Source organism: Plodia interpunctella, chromosome 13 (assembly GCF_027563975.2).
Source record: "Plodia interpunctella isolate USDA-ARS_2022_Savannah chromosome 13, ilPloInte3.2, whole genome shotgun sequence".
Lineage (NCBI taxonomy): Eukaryota > Metazoa > Arthropoda > Insecta > Lepidoptera > Pyralidae > Plodia > Plodia interpunctella.
The window spans coordinates 2,462,148-2,483,699 of NC_071306.1; the positions used below are offsets into that span (position 1 = coordinate 2,462,148).

General features: G+C 34.3%; 2 protein-coding genes across 3 annotated transcripts; one reads left to right on the forward strand and one right to left on the reverse strand.

The window, feature by feature from the left end:
* Positions 1–4,861: 4,861 nt before the first annotated feature.
* LOC128674639 (NFX1-type zinc finger-containing protein 1-like) lies at positions 4,862–14,324 on the forward strand. Of its 2 annotated transcripts, XM_053753348.2 has the most exons (14): positions 4,862–5,646; positions 5,835–6,063; positions 6,142–6,187; positions 6,521–6,755; positions 6,960–7,124; positions 7,265–8,137; positions 8,563–8,712; positions 9,118–9,265; positions 10,566–10,649; positions 11,334–11,608; positions 12,222–12,368; positions 12,958–13,132; positions 13,651–13,793; positions 14,198–14,324. In XM_053753348.2, exons 1-14 carry the CDS (start codon positions 4,966–4,968, stop codon positions 14,264–14,266), a joined length of 3,420 nt encoding a protein of 1,139 aa, XP_053609323.1. In that variant the 5' UTR covers positions 4,862–4,965; the 3' UTR covers positions 14,267–14,324. The 2 variants fall into 2 exon arrangements, with proteins under 2 accessions (XP_053609323.1, XP_053609325.1); XM_053753350.2 differs by lacking the exon at positions 5,835–6,063 and having other exon boundaries at positions 4,862–5,470.
* A 1,723-nt stretch (positions 14,325–16,047) lies between these two features.
* Positions 16,048–21,552, reverse strand: LOC128674640 (probable serine hydrolase). Its single transcript, XM_053753351.2, has 2 exons — positions 21,216–21,552; positions 16,048–17,999 (listed from the first exon to the last, which is right to left on the reverse strand). The coding sequence occupies exons 1-2, from the start codon at positions 21,262–21,264 to the stop codon at positions 17,092–17,094; spliced, it is 957 nt and encodes a 318-aa protein (XP_053609326.1). The 5' UTR covers positions 21,265–21,552; the 3' UTR covers positions 16,048–17,091.

Genomic DNA, 21,552 nt, shown 5'->3' on the forward strand with positions numbered 1-21,552 from the left:
TAACATACGAATTATCATATCAACAACCACGACCATTAGGCCGTGGTGTGACAATATGGTGTGATCACTGATTGGTTGTGAAAAAGGACGGATGATCTGACAACTAGGGATGTCGACGACCGTGCGAAGTGGAAATAAAAAGATACAAAAGTGAAGTCTTGGCTCCGACGCTCGACGGCTAAGGAATGAACCGGGAAAATGCAAGAGACAGAGAAACACAGATCGGTTGTGAAAAATTATACTGTACAGATTGAAATTCAGTACACTGAAATAATCAGTGCTTGAAAAAACATGAAGTACCTAACTACTGTTTATACAATACAATACAATACAAATACTCTTTATTGCACCAAAAAGAAAAAATACACAGAAAACAATTTGTAATAAATATAAGAAGGTACAAAGGCGGACTTATCACTAAAGCGATCTCTTCCAGTCAACCTTTAGGTGGAAGGAGACATATATATATAAAAACATTTAGGCGCAGTAAAACAAACTACCAAATATATAATTACATACACTATATATAAATAAATACATTACATACAATATACATACATATATAAGCATACCAAATACACATATACATATACATATAAATACATATATATACATACATAAATATCATTATATAGAAGGAAATACATGTACAATAAAATTAGGATACGTTAGATAGATAGTGAGACTTAACGAGTTGCTTAAATTTGGTCAGAGTCTGGGCATTCCGAATATCTAAAGGAAGAGCATTCCAAAGACGAACAGCCTGAACAGAGAAAGATTTGGAGAAAAATTTAGAATTAGCTACGGGAAATCTGAGTCTCAAGGATACCGTGCTGCGCAAACTACGAGAGGAGCTGCGATCATCACCGACAAATTTGAAACGGTCCTTGAGATAAGGTGGGAAATAGGGATTGAATAAAATTGAAAAAAGCATGGATACAATATGCAAATTACGACGAAGTCTAATGGGAAGCCAGTTTAACTGGGAACGGAACGTGGAAACGTGGTCATATTTACGAAGTCCATAAATGAAACGAATAGCGAGATTCTGCAGGCGTTCGAGTTTGTTCAGCTGTTCTTCTGTAAGGTCAAGAAAGCAGCAATCAGCGTAATCAAGGATAGGGAGAAGAAGAGATTGTGCAAGCGCAATTTTGGTGTTAATGGGCAAGAAATTACGAAGCCGTCTGAGCGAACCAAGTGTAACAAATGTCTTCCGACTAATTTCTTTCATGTGGACTGACCAAGATAAAGTTGTATCAAACACCAAACCCAAATTTCTAACGGACTCGCAAAAGGAAATGGTTTCATTGTTAAAACTTAGGGATGGCAAAGAATTCCAGTCTACGCGTGAAGTAAAATAAGGACTACCGATAATTATAGCTTTAGTTTTTGAAGGATTTACCAAAACACCAAAAGATTTACTCCAGCTAGATAATCGCTCCAAATCGTCGTTCACAATGGCAATTGAAGAAGGTAAGTCAGCTAACGACGAGTGATAATAAATTTGCAAGTCGTCAGCATACAGGTGGTAGGAAGACTGAAGATTATCAGTGATATTATTAATAAAAAGCGCAAATAACAACGGAGAAAGCACGCCACCTTGAGGTACCCCGGCCGAAATCCGGCACCACGAAGACTTTTTGTCCTCAATGCGTACGCATTGTTGACGGCCGCCCAGGTATGAACCGAACCAGTTAATAGCTGATGGAGATATGTTCAGAGTGCGCATCAGACTTAGCAGAACGTCATGATCGACAGTATTAAATGCATTCGTGAAATCTAATAAAGTAAGGATAGTCAACTGCGAATTGTCCATGGCGAGACGAAGGTCGTCAGTTATTGTTAGAAGGGCCGAGGTTGTGCTGTGTCCAGCACGAAACCCCGACTGATACACATTAAGTAGGCTATTTTTATGAAGGAAAGAGTTTAATTGTAACTGAACTAAACGTTCCAGAATTTTAGATAGGAAAGGAAGAATAGAAATAGGACGGAAGTCGGAAAATGAGGAAGGATTAGGTTTTTTAGGAAGTGGAGTAATGAAGGCAGTTTTCCACGTTGAAGGAAAGCAACCAGAGGAGAGGGAGTTGTTAAAGATTTGTGTAATAACAGGCAGGATAATATCAAGAATCGGAAGTATCATTTTGCGACTAATATCGTCGGAACCTACTGCATTAGAAGTCACTGCAGAAACACACTCTTGAACATCACATTCAGCCACTGGAGTAAAAGAAAAGGAAGAAAAGTCGGGAGGTGAAAGTGACTCGAGGTGGTTTAATATGGAAACTTTATCATTGCCACCGAAATTACTGGAAGAGGAAAAGTGCCTGTTAAGGCCGTTTATGTCAAGGTTATTTGAGATGTTGTGGTTTTTCTTTCCTACTCCCAGAGACTTTAGAAATTTCCAGACTTTGCCTGGGTCACCGTTTTCTACGGATTTATGAATGTGACGGCGTTGGGCTTCCCTGCACATCCTGTTGCAGACATTGCGAGCCTCGACGTATTTAGAACGATATCTATCAGGATCAGCTTTAAATTTTGACTTTGCACTATACTTTTTAGCAATGCAAGCTTTTATTTCATCAGTCAGCCAGGGTGCAGGTAAATGCTTGACTTTAACTGGACGAATTGGGGCATGTTTGTCGTACAATGCTAACAACAGAGCGTTAAAAGTCGCAATTTGATCGTCAATTGAAGCAGAGTCGAAAACAGATGCCCAGTTACATTCAGCGGCATCCTCGCGCAAGGACTCAAGGTTTATGGCACCAAAATTACGCTGCAGAAGAATTTTGGACTTAAATTTTGGAGGGCGAATTTTATAGGAAAGATATAACAGATCATGGTAAGAAAATATGTCAGCATTGAATTGGCCATGAATAGAAACAAGATCGGAAGAGGACACTAGAAAAACTACTAGAAAAACACTAGTTTATCCCAAAATTCGAAAGTGAAGTTGTATGTACCTAGTAAAATTAGGTACCTATAATATGTTTCATTAGTTCTGGCCACAATAAAGGGCTTGCGACTCAGCTTGTTAACGTAACGAGCTGCAGTTGCGATATAACTTGACGAGCCAGGCCAGGTAAATACTACAAAAGTTACTACTCGACATGTACCTACATTTAGAATAGATTTATCTGTTTATTTTATTATTATTCTAGAATATTAATATATTATAAATAATATTAATTAATTATATATTATAAATACTAATTTTGAGAATAATAATGACATGAAAAAACTTTTTCATCTGGTTATTGTTTTCAAAATTAAGTTACAAGAATGTACGACATTTACTTATAACAAATCCATTTAAAAAGATAAATCTATTCTTTATTTCTTCTGACATAATGTATAATAAAAGCCATAAGTTACAGTACACTGAACTATAGGTACATACCGGTCCGGTAATCGAAATATACATACCTAACCGTTAATTAGGCGCGCCTAAAAACTTGCATAAACCTACTTGCCTAAGAAGTCGCGTGGGGTGCAAACAATTTTAAATAAAATAAAGTAGGTACATGCAAAATCAGCACAACATTAGCACGTTTAATTAAAATCTTAATACGCGTTGCAATATGAATTGGAATCTTTAACACCATACATGCGTCATTTGACGTCAATAAGTGATGTATATCATCCTAAATTGAATAAAGAATTTTGAATTTAAATTTGCGACCAAGCAAGACGGTTTTTTCCATTACCCAATATTACCAACATCAAAATATAATGTTCCTATGTCATATCCCTAGGTACATAAGTGCAGAATGCATCAAACAAATTAGAATGCAACCGCATGCACTGGACTACGAACCAACTGCAAGTTGGCTCATTATGCACTTTTGCATCGTTGCAATGCGTATCTGGAACTGGGCAGACCACTTTTAATTAATTTTATGCTTTATCCGGAAACCGTTTAAGTATAATAATTTAACACAATTTTTTTCAATGATGAGTAGGTAAAATTTATTAAATAAATTTAATTTGCGAAGGAATGGTTGGATTTGGCATATACCTACATATAGTATAATTATAAAACACAATTATAAAACAATGTCGCCATCACTTACCTATCTATAAAACTAAAAAGGTGAAATCAATTTTCCGACTACAAATATAGATTTATGTTGAATCTAGTTAACTATGGGCCATATCATACCACGAAAGAAGGCCCGTGGCAATGAGTACCTAACAATAAATAACAGATAGGCCACATTATTATTTGCAGCGACAGTAGCGCCACATCTGCAGGACTTTTTTCTTGGTACACTAATAGATATCCCGCTGACCACAACGAGCTCTGTTATTGACATCACTGACGTTGCAATGTTTTTGTGCTGGTGCCTATGAACTTGCTCGTGAATCACGTGTTAGACTATTGTGATTATTTCATTATTCCAACTCATGCTGTTATTTATAAAGTACTTAATAATGGAAATTTGCAACTGGATTAAAATTAGATAGGTATATTAAGGATGGATTAGCTCAACATACACCCTCGTCAGTACCTATCTGTGACTTTTCTCGGTGAACAATGTACTATTATCTATATATCTTGAGAACCTGTGGCAAAATCTTGACAGAACGGGAAAAAACTAATTCATATTCAGATAAAAGTAAAATAATAAAGATAAATATTGGCCTGGGTCATTGTCAGTTGGAAGTAGATTGAACATAGAAAAAATGTAAAGAAATACATAGTTTATTTGACGGAAATATAAGTATATATAGGTAATTAAAATGTCAAGAACAAAACGTATATTTTCTACCCCTTATTTTTATTTATAGACAAGTATACGAACAAAACGCTTTAATTTGGCATTGACAGAAATGTCTAACGTCAATAAGTCTACTTGGCAGATTTCAGCTGATTGGTTTTTAGTACCGACATAAGTCATTCGGAAAGTTTATTTTGTGTATGATTAAAATAAATTAGCTTTATAAACTTCACAAACAATTAAAAACATGGGTGAAATAAATAAACCTTCATTACGCATTGACTGGTTTGATGGTACGCTAATAGAAGACACTCGGCCGGGTAGTGACACCAACCCATTTGGCGACGAAGAACAGTCAGATCCACAATCCTCGTCAAGACCACAAATTGTTGAGAAAAAACCCATAGGCTTCAAAAGATTACAAGATATCTCTGCTATGAGACCACCAGCTTTGACTTTAGAAGTTTCACATAGACCAGGGTTTTGGAACCTCCTAGACGTAGAATTGAAAGGAGATTTTATTGTGTTGATTGTCAAAGTGTTAGCAAATATTTATAAATCGCTAGAGCCAGATGAAAAATCTAGAATCGCATCGCAGCTTAAATCGAAATTGGAGAAATCTATTTTTTTAAATACTTTGAAGGAATATGTAGCTGGCTTGCCAGTTGTTAGGATATCAGAGAAAAAAATGAATTTTCAATTATGGAATGATGTTGAATTGTTTTTTAATGACTTGATTGCGCTTTGTGAAGGTATAGTTAATTTTGGCAGTCATAGTATTGATTTTCTGAAAGAAATTTATGATTTATTAGAAATATCTGATACTAGTGCAGTAGGTGTCATAGAGGAGCATAAGGAGACCATAAGTAGTGACTTTTTTTGTAGGATTGATGAAGTTAAATTGACTTTGTCAAAAATGATCAGTGAGGTCTGTATTTTGCTTTCAATGCTTTTAATTTCATATTTGCCTAATATTTTGCTTTCTAGTAGATTTTCTTGTCATAGTAACATAATATAGTGGTCCATGTTCTTGTTATAAGAAATAGTTAAAACTCTTGGCCTACATAATTGACTAATCATACATAAAAATAAAAATGTCATAAATTTCATTTTTAGGATCCTAGTGAACAAATTAGTACTAATAAAACCACAGAGATTGCGATAGATCCAAATAGTTACAAGAATGTACATATTTTTCCAAAAAGAGATGATTTATTTGGAGAAAACAAATTGAATATTCAACCGAACATAATTAACGGAGCCTATATTGATGTGCAGCACTATGTTGATTTACAGTTTAAGTTATTAAGAGAAGATTACTTAGGACCTTTGAGGGAAGGAATAAGTTGGTAACATTTTAACAACCTTTATATTCTGTGTGCAATAGTCTCTATAATTATGTATTTTGGATTCACTTTTCCAGATAAATATGTACAAAATCCTACAAAAAGAAGACATGAGAACATAAGGTAAATATTTGATCTATAAAAATCCCTACTAATATTATAACTGTGAAAGTGAGTTGGTTTGTTTGTTACCTCTTCACGCATTATCTTCTGGACTGATTGTTATCAAATTTGGTACCTACAATTATTAGTAAAAGTATGTAGAAAATAACCTGGAATAACACATAGTGTACTTTTTATCCCGAAATTCCCACGGGAGTGAAGCCCAAGAGCGGGGCGCAGCTAGTTTGAAATATTTCTCAAACGTGTAACACCCCAGAAACCTATTTGAAAGTTTTGTAATTTACTTTAGTTAGAAAATAATAGGTAATAATAACCTAACATAACATTTTTCAGAGTTTACCCAGAAGTTCGTATCCTACGTACTTATGTAAGCAACAACAGAGTTGGTCACCTAGTCGACATAGCATGGAAAGAGAGGTCAAGCCAAGGTGTTGTTGACAGTAAAAAGTTGGCACAAAATAAGCAACTTATGTTTGGATCGTTGCTACTCTTCACAAGTGACAATTTTGAAACAATTTTGTGTGCAACTGTACTTGATTCTAGTGCAATCTTACTGTCTGAGGGATATGTAAGTATTTCACCTGTTTATTTATGCTAGTTACACCATTATCGAGACATAGGTCTACAGATATGCCACAATTGATCCAAATATACTTTTACTAATAATTGTACATTGTGGAACAGTCAAGAACAACAGGAAGGATTTTAGCACGACGCGTGGTGGAGCGCAATAATAAAGCGTTGAAAAATTAGAGACAAACTTATTTTTCAGGTGGCTGTATCATTCCAAAGTCTATTATCCAAGTCTGCATTTACAGTAGCATACTTGATGGTGGAGAGTGAAGTGTTTTTCGAACCTTACCATAGAGTGTTGAAGGTTTTACAATGTTCTAAGTTGGATGACTTCCCGATGAAAAGATACATTGTCGATGTACAGGTAGTTATGTCATTCACCAAAAGTGACCAAAAAACCTTACTGTTTGCATACTAACTAAATGTATTTTATTTATTGTCTTGTTGATTGAACCTTAGTAACAAAATATCAATCAATTAATAAATAAACTTCAAATATTTCAGCCAGAAACACTGTCACCGTCGTATTTGACATCAGAAACCATTTACACAGTACAAAGCAGTCATAAACCGGAAGAAATATGTTTCCCTGTACTAGACGAAGAGCAATGGCCGCCAGCAGACTATTTGGGCCTCGACAGCTCCCAAATGGAAGCGTACAAATTCGCCTTAACTAGAGAATTTGCCGTCATCCAAGGCCCACCTGGCACAGGAAAAACATTCATAGGGGTCAAAATCGCATCAACCCTTCTCAAAAATTTGTCATTAGATGGAACTCCCATGTTAGTAATTTGTTACACGAATCACGCACTTGATCAATTTCTTGAAGGTATTCTGGGAGTAACAAAAAATATTATCAGACTGGGAAGTCAAAGCAAAAGTAAAATATTAGAGCCGTACACACTACACAATTTGCGAATGAAAATGAAGTCGAAATATTCATATTTATACGCGAATAAGAGATCTGAACTAGAGAGGATATTTAAAGAGATGATAGATCTGCAAAGTGAGATAGAGAAATGCGAGAAAGAGATTTTATCTTACAAAACCATTAAAACACATCTCAAAATCGGTGACCAACTGTATGAACTGAACAGTTCTAAAGACGATCCTGTATTAGGTTGGTTATTTAATGATAATGAAGAAAATAGTGAAATTGTAGAACTGGAGGAGTGGGAGAGGCTAGACGAGCTGAGCGTAGATGATTATATCGATACTTGTTTTTCCGAGAAATGGGCAAAGAAAGAGATAGATTCGATGAGGAATAGTCTGAGATATGTGAAGGATGTGACTGATGACCAATTGGTGGTTGAGAATATGGCGGACAAATTTGAAGAGCAAATAGACAAAATTTGGCAGCGGTTGCGTTGTTTCAGGGTAAATATACTTATTTATTACTAGCGGCCCGTCCCGGCTTCGCTCGGGTTAAAACATAATAAATTATACACCTAAACCTTCCTCAGGAATCACACAATCTATTGGTGAAAAGCACATGAAAATCCGTATAGTAAGTTTTGAGTTTATCGCGAACAGACATACGCGGCAGAGGATTTTTTTATAATATATAAGAATGAATTTTACAGTTCTAGTGGCGTATTCAGATCAAACAGGGGAAATCCGGCGCCAAATTTCCTAGCGAAGTTTTTGTGACGAGGACAGACTGACTTACTTAATAATACTTAGAAAAATCGTAAAGAATCTTAGTAAATGATATTCATTTATTTTTTTTAATCAGAAAGCCCTGATATTTTTTTGTTCTATTTCATATTTTTTATTTTAAACAGAGATTTTATACATTTTAGAAAAATATAATGTCAATTCCGAATTCGAATACAGACATACCTAAAGTGGACAGCTTGTACAAATTAACATCGGAACAGAGGTGGAGAGTGTACCATAGTGCAGTAGCAGGCATCAAGAATAAATTATCGCTCAAAATGGATGATTTATTGGTGAGATAAATTCAATATTTTTTTACAAGCTTTTAATTTGCAATGTAACTATGTATGTCGCTATGTCCCTATGTCTCGGGTGGAATCCTTGCAAATTTTTGAAGCAGATATCTTCAACAGATTGTGCTGTAATTTTGTACACACGTTTAGTTTGGATGACAATACATTATTATGATAAGCATGACCTGATGGTGCACCCAGCAACGGCTCCAGACCTCCTCAATATTGGGAACTCCTCAATAGTTTGCTACACGGACATGATTTTAAATGTCAAAAATATAAATACCCGTCCATATATTTTTAAATCACTGTCCATAAAATTTACAGAACTTAATGAACAAAATAAATGTTCGATTTTTGACTTTATAAATGTGAAAATAAATATGAATAATGATATTATTTTAGTTAAAACACAACACTTGCAATGACGAGCTGAACGAAGTAGCGACCCTGATAGACGGAGAATTAATGAAGTGTGTTAGAGTGGTGGGGGTGACCACAACTACTGCGGCCAGGAGACACGATCTCATGAAAAAGCTGCTGTCGCCTATCGGTGAGAATTTCTTTTTTATTTTTCAACTATCTTTTTACCATGTCTTTCCGGTGCCACAGCCGAGGATACACTTGGAACACACGAGGATGAGATATAAATAAATAAATAAATATATTAGGACCAATCACACAGATTGAGCTAGCCCCAAAGTCAGTTCGAAACTTGTGTTATGGGATACTAACTCAACGATACTATATTTTATAACATATACATATATAGATAAACATCCAAGACCCGGGCCAATCAGAAAAAGATCATTTTCCATCATGACCCGACCGGGGATCGAACCCAGGACCTCTCGGTTCAGTGGCTAGAACTTTACCACTGCGCCACGGAGGTCGTCAATATAGAATCAAAGTACCTAAGTTTGATTCCTCTAGTAATAGTAGTGCGGTTAAGACGATTAATATTACACACTACAGCTGACTATTAGGGATGCCGACGACAGTGCGAAGTGGAGACGAAAAAGTAGGAAAGAGAATGCCTAGACGAGAGATACCGCACACTAGCGCCACCTTTATATTATTAATTACTATAACACTAAATAATATAAATAAATAAATACATTAGTACAAATCACGAGACCTGTGTCATGCGATACTAACTCAACGATACTATATTTTATAACATATACATATATAGATAAACATCCAAGACCGGGGCCAATCAGAAAAAGATCATTTTCCATCATGACCAGACCGGGGATCGAACTCGGGACCTCTCTGTTCAGAGGCAAGCACTTTACCACTGCGCCACCGAAGTCGTCAAATCTTATCTCAACAATCTTAACAAATTATGCTACACTAGGTAAATTATTTTATTAGAAAGCATTTAGTTATTGGACATGTTGCCACTAAACCGAAAACGGTGGCCACTAAAATCCGTGTAGCAAATTAAAACTATACCGTGTACTAAATTGTCTATATATAGTAAACTAAAATACATTTAAATAAAACCCTTTAAGTACCTAGTTTAGCATAATTTGTTGAAATTATTTTTTTTAGTTACCGCAAATAAATAAATTGATAAAAGATATGGTGGCCTAGTGTACAGTCAACAGCACATCAAGTCACCATGCAAGCAAATCAAGTTACCATGCAAGCACATCAAGTTACCATGCAAGCACATCAAGTTACCATACGAGACCCTCTTTGGCGCGATAAAAGCGGCGAGTTTGCAATGAATTTGGGAGGGTCGATGTGCTGTTGACTGTACGGTTGAGGTTTGCGCCCCCTTAATGCAAATGGCCGACGTTATCGTCTTTACCAATTTGTAAAATATATGTTTTAATGTCTTTTAGTAATTATCGAGGAGGCGGCAGAGGTATTGGAAGGACACATCGTGGCCTCTCTCACGAATAACTGTCAACATCTCATACTTATTGGTAGGTGCTGATTTCCATTTTTGCACTTAACTCCAACACTGTTTAAATGGTATTCTTTCGTCATTTCTTTTGAACATTGGTCCTTTCGGCATTTTTTTTGAACATTGGTCGTTCCGAATTGCCAGTAGTTTGTAGCTTCTTGAGAAATTTTACGTGAAAAAGTGCCTGTGAATGTCTAATTTCTGAATGAATGTTTTGATTTGGTAATATATAAAATACTAGCTACGCCCCGGGACTTACCCCGTGGGAATTTCGGGATAAAAAGTATCCTATGTGTTATTCCATTCACTTTTACTTTGTGAAGCAACTGGCACATTGTGTTATACCGACCAACATGGAAGATGGCGAGGATTCTTTTTACTATTATATTTATCGATGTAAAATAAAGATACACGTGCTACGTCTTTATCTTTCACGGGGTACACAGAGCCAAGAGACGCGGACGTCGTATTGGTTTATAATATGACTATTGTCATATTATAAACCAATACGACAAATTCTATTGAATTTGCTCTATATATTTTGCTATGTTCAGCAGTTTATTTTTGTAATACTAATTTCTTGAATAAAACAGTAATTACATAAAAGATTTACATCGTCTGGCAAACTATCGAACAATTTGTCGGCAAATAATAGACATTTTATTTTGATTTTATCATTCACATATCAGTTTTTTTCACACAGGTGATCACAAACAACTGCGGCCCACCGCGGCCCATTACAAATTAGCAAAAGAGTACAATTTGGAAATTTCTTTATTCGAGCGTATGATTCGAAATGGGATACACGCCCGCACACTGACAACCCAGCGTAGAATGCGACCGAATTGTGTTCAACTACTCGTGCCTACAATCTATGAGAGGTTGGACAGCCATCCTTATGTGTTCGGTTATCCTGACGTGAGAGGAATGAAGGATAACTTGTTCTTTGTCACGCACGACGTTTTTGAAGATTCAGATGTAAGATTATTAAATATTTTTTTGATTATATTTCTGAATCGCTCATCCTTTTTGTTTTTCAAATTTTAATGATAATGAATGAAAGTTTTAATGATAAAACTGTATGAACGCGGTAAATGAAAATACCCTTTGGACGGATTTTTATATGGTTTTCACCAATAGATAGTGTCAATGACACTCAGTAATGACTGAGGACGGTTAGGTAACTTATTATCTAGTTGTATATAAAAATATGTAATGAAATATAAATTTTTATTCGCATAATATGAGACTCTGAAATATCAGATTCATAAAATATTAGATTATCAAAATAGGAGATTTACAATATAACCGAAATTAAATGCATTTTGTTTTTAACTAGATAATTAAATTATATATGTACAGTAGTCCTCCTCACATTAAGTTATGTGGTATGCACCGATAATAGAGAAAAAATAAAGAAATTTAGCTATGCTTTTAACTGTACTGCTACAGTTACATATCAGAAAGTAAGACAAAATGTTCTTTACACGAAACTCAAGTGTAATCACATACTTAATTTAACTTCTAACTATATAATTAGAACTTAAGTTTCAACTCTGTATGACATTTTCAAAATTACCTACGTTTCTAGAGTCTGGAAGAAAGTTGGAGTCACAAAAACTCATTGGAAGCCAAGTGGTGCGTCGCTTTAGCGAATTATTTACGAGAAATGAAGTATGCAAGTGAAGACATCACCGTTCTGTCTACGTACACTGGACAAGTCTCACTGATCAAAGAAGTTAGAAAGCATTGTGCCTAGTAATATATAAATATGTGGTTGTGACATTGCATAATCCATATTATGCTATTTATTTATTAACAACTTACATCTATAATTACAGGCTAACCCAGTTCGACAATTATAGTCACGCCTTCTCGTCCAAACTGCTGGACCGATTGTAATGAAATTTTGTACCGATATAGCTAAAGGCGCGATCAAACAGGCTACGTTTTTTCAAAATCAACCCCCTCGCCTGCGGTGGTGGGTGAAAGTTTGTATGAAAAATAAAAAAAAAATAGGATTTGATGCGAGCGCGCATAAATCTTTTTCGAAATATTTAAGTAATGAAAAATTATTACAAACTTGCTAATTCCTAGGAACTATATCCTTACATATTATAAAACAAAATCCTCTGCCGCGTCTGTCTGTTTTAGATAAACTAAAAAACTACTGCATGGATTTTCATGCGGTTTTAACGAATAGATAATGTGGAAGCCGGGACGGGCCGCTAGTTATGAATAAAATTATTACTTAATTTCCTTCGTGCTTATAAAAACTTACTTTCAAATACACCATATTAAAAATACGCCTTATAACTATTTCACAGATAAGCAAAAACTACAAACTGCTTCGCGATGTCAAAGTCACTCCTGTAGACAACTACCAGGGAGAGGAGAACAGGATAGTGATATTATCTTTAGTAAGGAGCAACAGAGACGGCAAGATTGGCTTCTTAGCGGCTGTCAATAGAATATGTGTGGCGCTGTCTCGGGCTAAAGAAGGTAATATTTCCTTTAAAATTATTTTTCATCATTAGTAGACCACAAATAACAAATAACGGAATAGCAATAAGATTGAGAGAACAAATTGAAAAATTAAGTTAAATAAATAAGAAAAAACAAATGTAATATTATTATTATTATTAACTAAGTCTACTATGAAGATTATGGTGGCCAGCGTTTTCGGCTTAGTAGGCTGTGAGTACAATGTGTAATGGAAAACTATAATACTTTGCAATAAAAAATCTTTTATCGAGTGTAGAACAATCTGGAATTTTTTTAGTTTTCGGTAATAAACCAAAGAAATTGGTAAAAATTTGATGGTGGCGCTAGTGTGCAGTTACTATCACCTTAAATGAGGGCGCCAACAGGAGACATCCTGTTGGCTGACAACACTGCGTGTTTATCAACCAATATAATTATTAATTACAATGGCAAAAAATGTACTTAGTTTGTAAAAGATTTTTACTTTCTTGTTTTGAAAGAAATTTAGGTATAATTGTTGTTCATGTGATCTACAGGATTCTATTTGTTTGGCAACATGAATGTCTTGACATCAGCAAGCAGTGTGTGGCGAGCAATCAACGACAAATTAGTTGCGCAAAATGCTGTTGGACGCGAACTAACCATCTGCTGTGATACTCATAGAGATAATGTCCTTAAAGTAAGTTTCTCAAATGATACTCTTAGTGTTTGTTGCACTGGTGTCAGATTTTATTCAAGTCGCCTAAAGGCATTTGACAAAATTTTTAGGACTACCTACCGACATCTGGTGGAAAATAGTCGACAATTAACAGTGCCCCTCTACGTGAAGGGAACCACGTGAAGTATTTGTATTTCCATGTGAATTTTAACGTTGTCGATGCGCGAACGTATCACACTTTCGCGCAAAATCTCATGCTAAATTGAACATGATTGATAAATGGAGTATTTTCAAGACAATTTTAGATAGGCATACCCCAATGCTCAGTCGCGGTCAAAATGCGCGAAAATTCACCAGACTGTGTCATAAGTGGTCCTTACTTATAATAATCTTTCAAATGTTACATATATATCTTCCTATTCCAGATCACAGATCCAGATGAGCTTAATGACTGTTTCTCAGGGTCGTGTCTAAGGGTTTGCAATAAAAAATAATGTTCAAATGGCAATACATTTATTTGTGTTGGTTTTACAATAAAGAGGTGCTCGTAAACTTTTTTCTTCTTAATGCAAACATGTTATTGATACCAAAAATATTCCAATATTGCCGTTTTAAAATTCAAGAAATTTGTAAATAAATTATTATTTCATAACGACCATAGAACAGACCATAGAACCTTTTTTTTTTGTACATAAAATACAAATAATACGTCCTCGTTTACAATAGAAATATTTCTTAGAAACAAGACACTTTTTTTTTTCTACAAATCAAAAAAATAATGAAAGGAATGACTAAAGCAATTTATAAATACAAACAAAACAATGCTTAACACAAAAACAATTTTTATACCGTTATTAGTAGAAATGACTGTTCGTCAAGTAGGTAGGTTGTTTATAAAATGATGTGCTTCATAAAATTGTAGTATTCAATAGAAAATTGAAATTATAAATAAGACACGATAAATTCTCACAACAAAATAATTAACGTAATAGAATATTGTAAAATTATTTTGAAAACATTTTTTTTTTGCGTAATAACTTGTGGCATTTACGCATCTGACAGCCAAAATTCTCACGGAATCGATGCCTTAAGACGTAATTTTTTAATTTATGTTTACAATACCTATATCGATACGTCAATTCGTCTCAGCGCTAAGCAAATATTATAAATTCTAAGTAGCAACAGTACGCAGTTTCTTGAGTAACGCTCAAAGCATAAATTACCTACCCCCATTACCTATTAATTCTCTATAATGTAAGTCTATTCAATATTTACCTTATAAGTTAAAATGAATCATTTTTCAACAACAACCAAACCAAAGATATTTAATTTTGTCTAAATCTACCGGTCACGGTTTCGGTAGTCGAAACCATATTTTCATGCATGAAGAGGTAAAAAAATATGGTTCCTTAAAAAAAATCGGAGGCGATGGTTCGGTTTCAGATAAAACAATAACAAATTTTTTAAACGTCAATAAATGATATATATAATAAAATCATGGAATTTATTATGAAAATTCATATGACGATTCCATAGATTCGGTCGGACACTAAGTAAAGTATTATGTACTATTTTGTATATATTTAATTTTTAATAATTTTAACAGCTTAAGTAGTTGATGTGGGTGATATGGTATGGATATAGTCTTTACATATAGTTAACAATGACGTGCGAGGCACAGGTATGTTAATGTGCAAAAGTTGCAATTAAGTAAACTAACGTAAATGCACATATTTATACGTATAGTCAAAATGTGATGTTAATTGCATTTAAATTACACTCAAAATTGCGACAGACATTCATACAAATTGGTTCGAATAAAAATTACGTTATTGTGACAGATAATGTCTTGCTCTCTCTTTTCAGATTACATAAATGAAATGAAACAAAACGCATTTTAGATAAAAACAAAAAGTATTCTTCGTGAATAAAATGTTGTGGCCATAACCTTAGGATCAATGTTTAATATTACGATGAAATAATACGGAATACGCTTAAACTTTTTCTCGTTTTCACTTTAATGTACAGTTAACCGCACTGTATATACCTCTATACTATAATACGGTAATAACGGCGAAATTGCAAGTGAATTCGGTAGTTCGACTTCCTGTCGACTGTACAGACTGACTTTATTATACATAGCATTATTCGATTTTTGACATTAGTCGCCTAAATCAGTTTTTCATTAAGTACTTAATAATACCAGCCAGGTGAGACACTGAAAGAAGGGTTTCGTATTGTACAAAAAAAAAACAACGGAAATAAAATCGTAAAACGTATGTATGGCAGCCCCATTAAATATTTATTTTATTCCGTTTTTTAGCATTTGTTATAGCGGCAACAAAAATACATCTATAAAAATGACAACTGTCTATCACGTATTGGGTAGGCAATCCTAAAAATCACTAACATAATATATCCTTTCTCATCTCTTGGATTGCAAGTATGCTAGTAAGTTTTTAAACCTATCCTAAGCGGAAAATCTATATCGCAGTTCTCCAAGATAACATATTATCGTCACACGTGCGTATACTATAACAATGCTTGATGAAATGTTTGTTTATAGATATTGACCTGTACACAACTCCACACATTGGATAAAGTATTAAATAAAATACTTATTTATAGCCCGACATACGTTACGTACCTACATTTTGTCGTGTTCACAGAGTGTCACAGAAAAAATAGCTTTCTACGCGCCTCTACAAAACAATAGATTATTTAACCTTGAATCCTTACCATAGACTAATTTAAGTGCAAATGATTGCATCACATAATGACCTCTAGTTCTAAAGAATTGTGTATATTTTGTTCATTACTTAAGTAATGTTTTATTGCCCAATATATTTTTATTTATATCATAAATAAATTAAGTCTTCTTAGTTTACCTAATCAAATGTGAAATTAAAAAATTGTAACGTAAAATTTACGAGTCACTATTAAATCTAGCCATTGTTACGAAGCATATTTTACCAAACAAAAAAACTTCAGTATATTCAAGATGTCGACGAAGTATTTGAAAAACGTATAGTATATTAACCCAACAAAATTAAGGGCACAATAAGGAGAAAAGTAACATCAAAGTACAATTACTTTTTCTTTTATAACTCCAAATATTAAAGAGCCACGCTCCCTTTAGTGTTAAACACATACAAATACATTATACATATTAATTATATATAATTAAACCCCTTAACAATTGTCTACTTGCGTCTCATTTAAATAAATTTAAGCGGCTTGTATTTCACCTATTCCTACCTAATAGCACTTAATCGCGTGCGCCATCACATTAAATATCACAATCATAATTAAACTAAAATTAATATTCCTCTAAGAATTCTTCTATAATGCCAGATATATTTTGTGGTGCATCCAACTGCACGTGATGTGTGCCTTCTACTTCCACATACTTCACATCTGCAGTTTCTTTTAACTTCTCTATAACGTCCAGATAATAATCCAGCCTCTCCCACTTCTGTCCAGGAATCGCTCTGATATTCAGAACTTTGCATTTTACCTTAGATGCGTAACACAACGCTGTTTCGATTGACATCATGCCCAGACCAGAAACCTTCAGTCTAGGATCTCTCTTGAAAAAGTAACCGCTCTTCTTCATGTGCGCAGGAGTGGGGGTCATGCCTCTCTTCATCAATATTCTGCAATTCTCCCTCGATATAGACCCTTTATAAGCATCGCATACCAAATCAATCATCTCGTCATATTCGTAGCAAGGTACTTTATCGTCTGTGAGGTGTTCGTACTCTAACAATTTGTCGATACCACCTCCAGTGCCTTTGACTAAAACAGATGGTTCCCTGACGGCTGGGCTCGCGATATCTATACAGATAATTCTCTCCACATCATCAGGGAATGACGCCGCGTACATAAAACTGAGAGCACCGCCTAAAGAATGCCCCATGAGGGAGATTTTGCTCCATTTGTAATGCTTGACTATCCGCCTTAGTAGCACGATTCCATCCCAAAATAGGTAATACAGCATTCCTTCTGGGTAATAGGAGGAGTGCCCATGACCAGGTAGATCAATGCACAAGACGGCTGTTGTGACAGGAAGGCTTGGTATCAAGTTGTCCCAGGTCCCAGCGTTGTCCTGCCAGCCGTGAATGGCGATGATTGGCTGCGCATCCCTAGGGCCCCACCAGCGCCCCGCCACGTGGCCCCATGGGACTGGTATCTCCACTTCTTCGACGGTTACGCCTGGTGGTAGTTCTGGAAGTAAAAGTAGTGAGAATTAAAAACCGTTTTAAGAATAATTCAAACGATGATTTTGAAACATCTTCATCTGCTTTTGATTTTACTAATTTCGATAATGGATACAACAGAAATAGAAATGACCATGAGATATATGAATAATAAACAAAGTGGATTATATCATTTCAATCCTTCCCTGACAGAAAATGAGCATGATTCCGCAATTTTTTTGCGAGTGAATGGTACAATATGCAAAACGAACAAAGTTGGACTTCGTACCATTACTAATCTGCGATTATACAAGACTTTGGGCAATGATATAACATTTTGATGTATCACGCACGATGTACGACTTTAAATCGCTTCTTTCGATGCTCACGCAGTTTCGTAGTTTTGTCTGAGAGATAGCGTAAAGTTTGACGCTTCAGAAATTTAAAGAAAGACGAGCAAATGCTGCTAATTACGTAGGTACATGGTAGGTACCTTGTAACATAAGTACACTATATTGTACATTTTATAGCTATTAATACTTACATATTGTAAAAAACGCGATAAACTCAAAAACTGCCTGGCGGATTTCACCAATAGATAATCCTATAATTTATTATGGTTTTACCCGAGCGAAGCCGAGAATATAAGTAGATTTAGAAATGTACATTTACAAATTATGTGGAATAAATGAATATGAATTTGTACATGCTAACTGCCCCTACTAATAGGACTCACGACATGACTACCTATATGATGAAATAAAAAATATATTGCAACATGGTGACCTCTTTATTGGGAAAACCGGCCGCTAGCAAAAGTGTACTTTGGACTCTTGGACTATTAGTAATCTGAGAAACGAGACTTTGGAATATGATGTAAGAAACAAGACGCATAATATTTTATTGCGTGAGATTTCGGCCTGAAATCTATGACATGGGTGAGAGTAGGTTGTTTGATTGTTTAACAACATTCTAAATTTAAATGGTTTTGGTTTTTTTAACTAATATCGAAAATAATAATGAGATGAAAAAGTTCTGCAATCTAGCGGGATATAAATATTTGGAATTGAAATATTCACCAGCTTTCCTACAGGTGGGCAAAGGCTTGTTATTTTATTTTTTCACGGCTTAATCGGACTAAAAGTTTTAATAAAATGCCTAACGAAAAATAGAAAAATATTCAAATAAAAAGTTTATCTATCGCTATCGTGAACGATAACTATAATAAACACTTTTTATTATAGTTATAAAATACATATGAGATAAGAAGTTAAATCCATCCATTTTTAAAATTAATATTAGATTAAGGAGTAAAGGGAATAAAAGCGTAGTTTTTTCAAGTGTCTCTATAATTCAAATGTTTGTCTATAAACTTATAACGATAAATACACTAAAATAAAAACACCTACCTATCCAGTCTACAAATATGCTAATTTACTTCTACCAATTAGAACATTTAAATCAAGCAAGTTCACGTCCCTCAACCCTCGATTCTCGAATCGACGAAACGACATGCAGACACCGAGAGAGATAGCACTAGTAAGTATTGAATTCGAATACAAACTTGTTCAGGCGTTTGGATTTGAATTTGTTTACGAGTTCACTGAACATCCAAATTTTTACGTGAAATTCATTCACGTACTTATCCACGTAGTGGTCCAAAGATTTACTGTAACTATCCATACAATGTATTCAATGTACCTATTCACGTGTGTGTGTGTATAATACAATCTCTTCATCATTAATTTTGGGGCACCCTCTCAACAAGACTGGAGAGGTGATCTACTTATTGCCAGAAACAAGTCACATGCTGAATCATGAGTCCTATCAAATTTCAAGAAATCTTTACTCACTGGCTTTAACTATTGGTATTTCTGAGATTATCTAGAAACAACTGATTATTATGCTGATAACAAACTAGTCAAAATATAAAGCCAGTATGATAGCAATGTAGACAGGGCTTTATCACGGTCATAGTCTTGTGTTATCCCTGTGAAGAAGTCAAAAGTCATATGGTCTGGTAATAAAGATACATTTGATAACACTGTTATAAGTAAGTATTATTATACTTACTGTGATAAAAATTAATTAAATGCACAATGATTGCCTAATTTTAGCATTGTTATAAGTACTGTTTATAAAGAAATACTTTTTTTGCCACAAATAAAAATTATTCCTTTCTTTCCTTGTCAAGAGAAGGCAAAGACATTCAAATTAAAAGCATGGAATTATTTTGTCTCTGAACACAAAATAAATTATACACAAAACAATATAAATGAAAGATCAACAGATTATTGTACAATGCAGTTTGTGTGTCCTACTTCTTGCTTGATAACTGAATTGATTCCATATCATTCCTTGTGTGCACATACATACAGATTGCTAGATATAAATAATATAGCATCTACACTGTTATGATGAGATGCATTCTGAATGTTTGGTAAAGATGCATTCTACTAGTATATTTCCTTTCATATTGATGAATTAGAAACTGTTCTTAATCATCAGTTGATCAGTAAAATTGTAAACACCCCTGTTTACAATTGCACTGATCAACTGTACAGTGTTTTTCAAACAAATTGTCATTCTTTAAATTCATCATTGAATATTCATGGAATGTTTCTAAATATATAATGGGAGCCTTATTAAGTTAGCTATGTTCATGTTATTAGCATATAAATGTGTTGAGTTCAATAAACAAAAAAATTAAGGTATTTTTCGACAAAAGGTATGAGGTGTTATTTTAAAAAAATAATTATAGTTTATTACATTATGGCGTGAATTGTAATAGTACATATGAAATGAAACCTACAAATTATATTTTTACACAGCATATTTTTTAAGTTCTGAGCTCCAAACTAAGTTTCCTTCCCTTCAAACACTCTTCATTCTCAGCGTTAATAATTAGCCTAGAGCCCTATACCTATCTAGCTTTGAAATGTTACCAAACATACTTCATAGTTTATTAACCTTATACCAGACAGACCAATGCATGAATAATTTATGATTATATAAAAAAATACTAGGTAGTATGTACTATACCTGTTAAATAATAATCTGAATACAAATGCAAATAGGTACCCATACATACCCATAAATAGTAAACTTATTAAATTTATTTTTTATTGTGTTATATTAAGGTTTTGTTTTAACGGATTTAAAACGGTTCGAATGACATCAGATCCACACAATCACACCACTTTCTCCAACAAAATATCGTATATGTGATGTACTATGTACTTACTTTCCTCTATTTGATGTCCATTTATTTGTGGTTGATGTGATTCAGCCATTCTTAATAGATTCACAAAGTAATCACTTTACTCTGTAACACGTTTAGATGATACAATTTCAGAAATCACTAAAATAACCCTGTGCTCTCAAAGGTGACCGACCGTCAGACGATTATGCGACGATTGTAAACGCTAAAGACATTTTAACCAAAACTTTTTAATGAAGATCGATGAGTAGACTATTCTAGTGGAATAATACGTCCAGAATAAATAATAAAGTCGACTATTGATTATTTTTACCAAACCAAAAGAAATTCACCTTGAAAAGGTGACGAAATCGCGATTAGC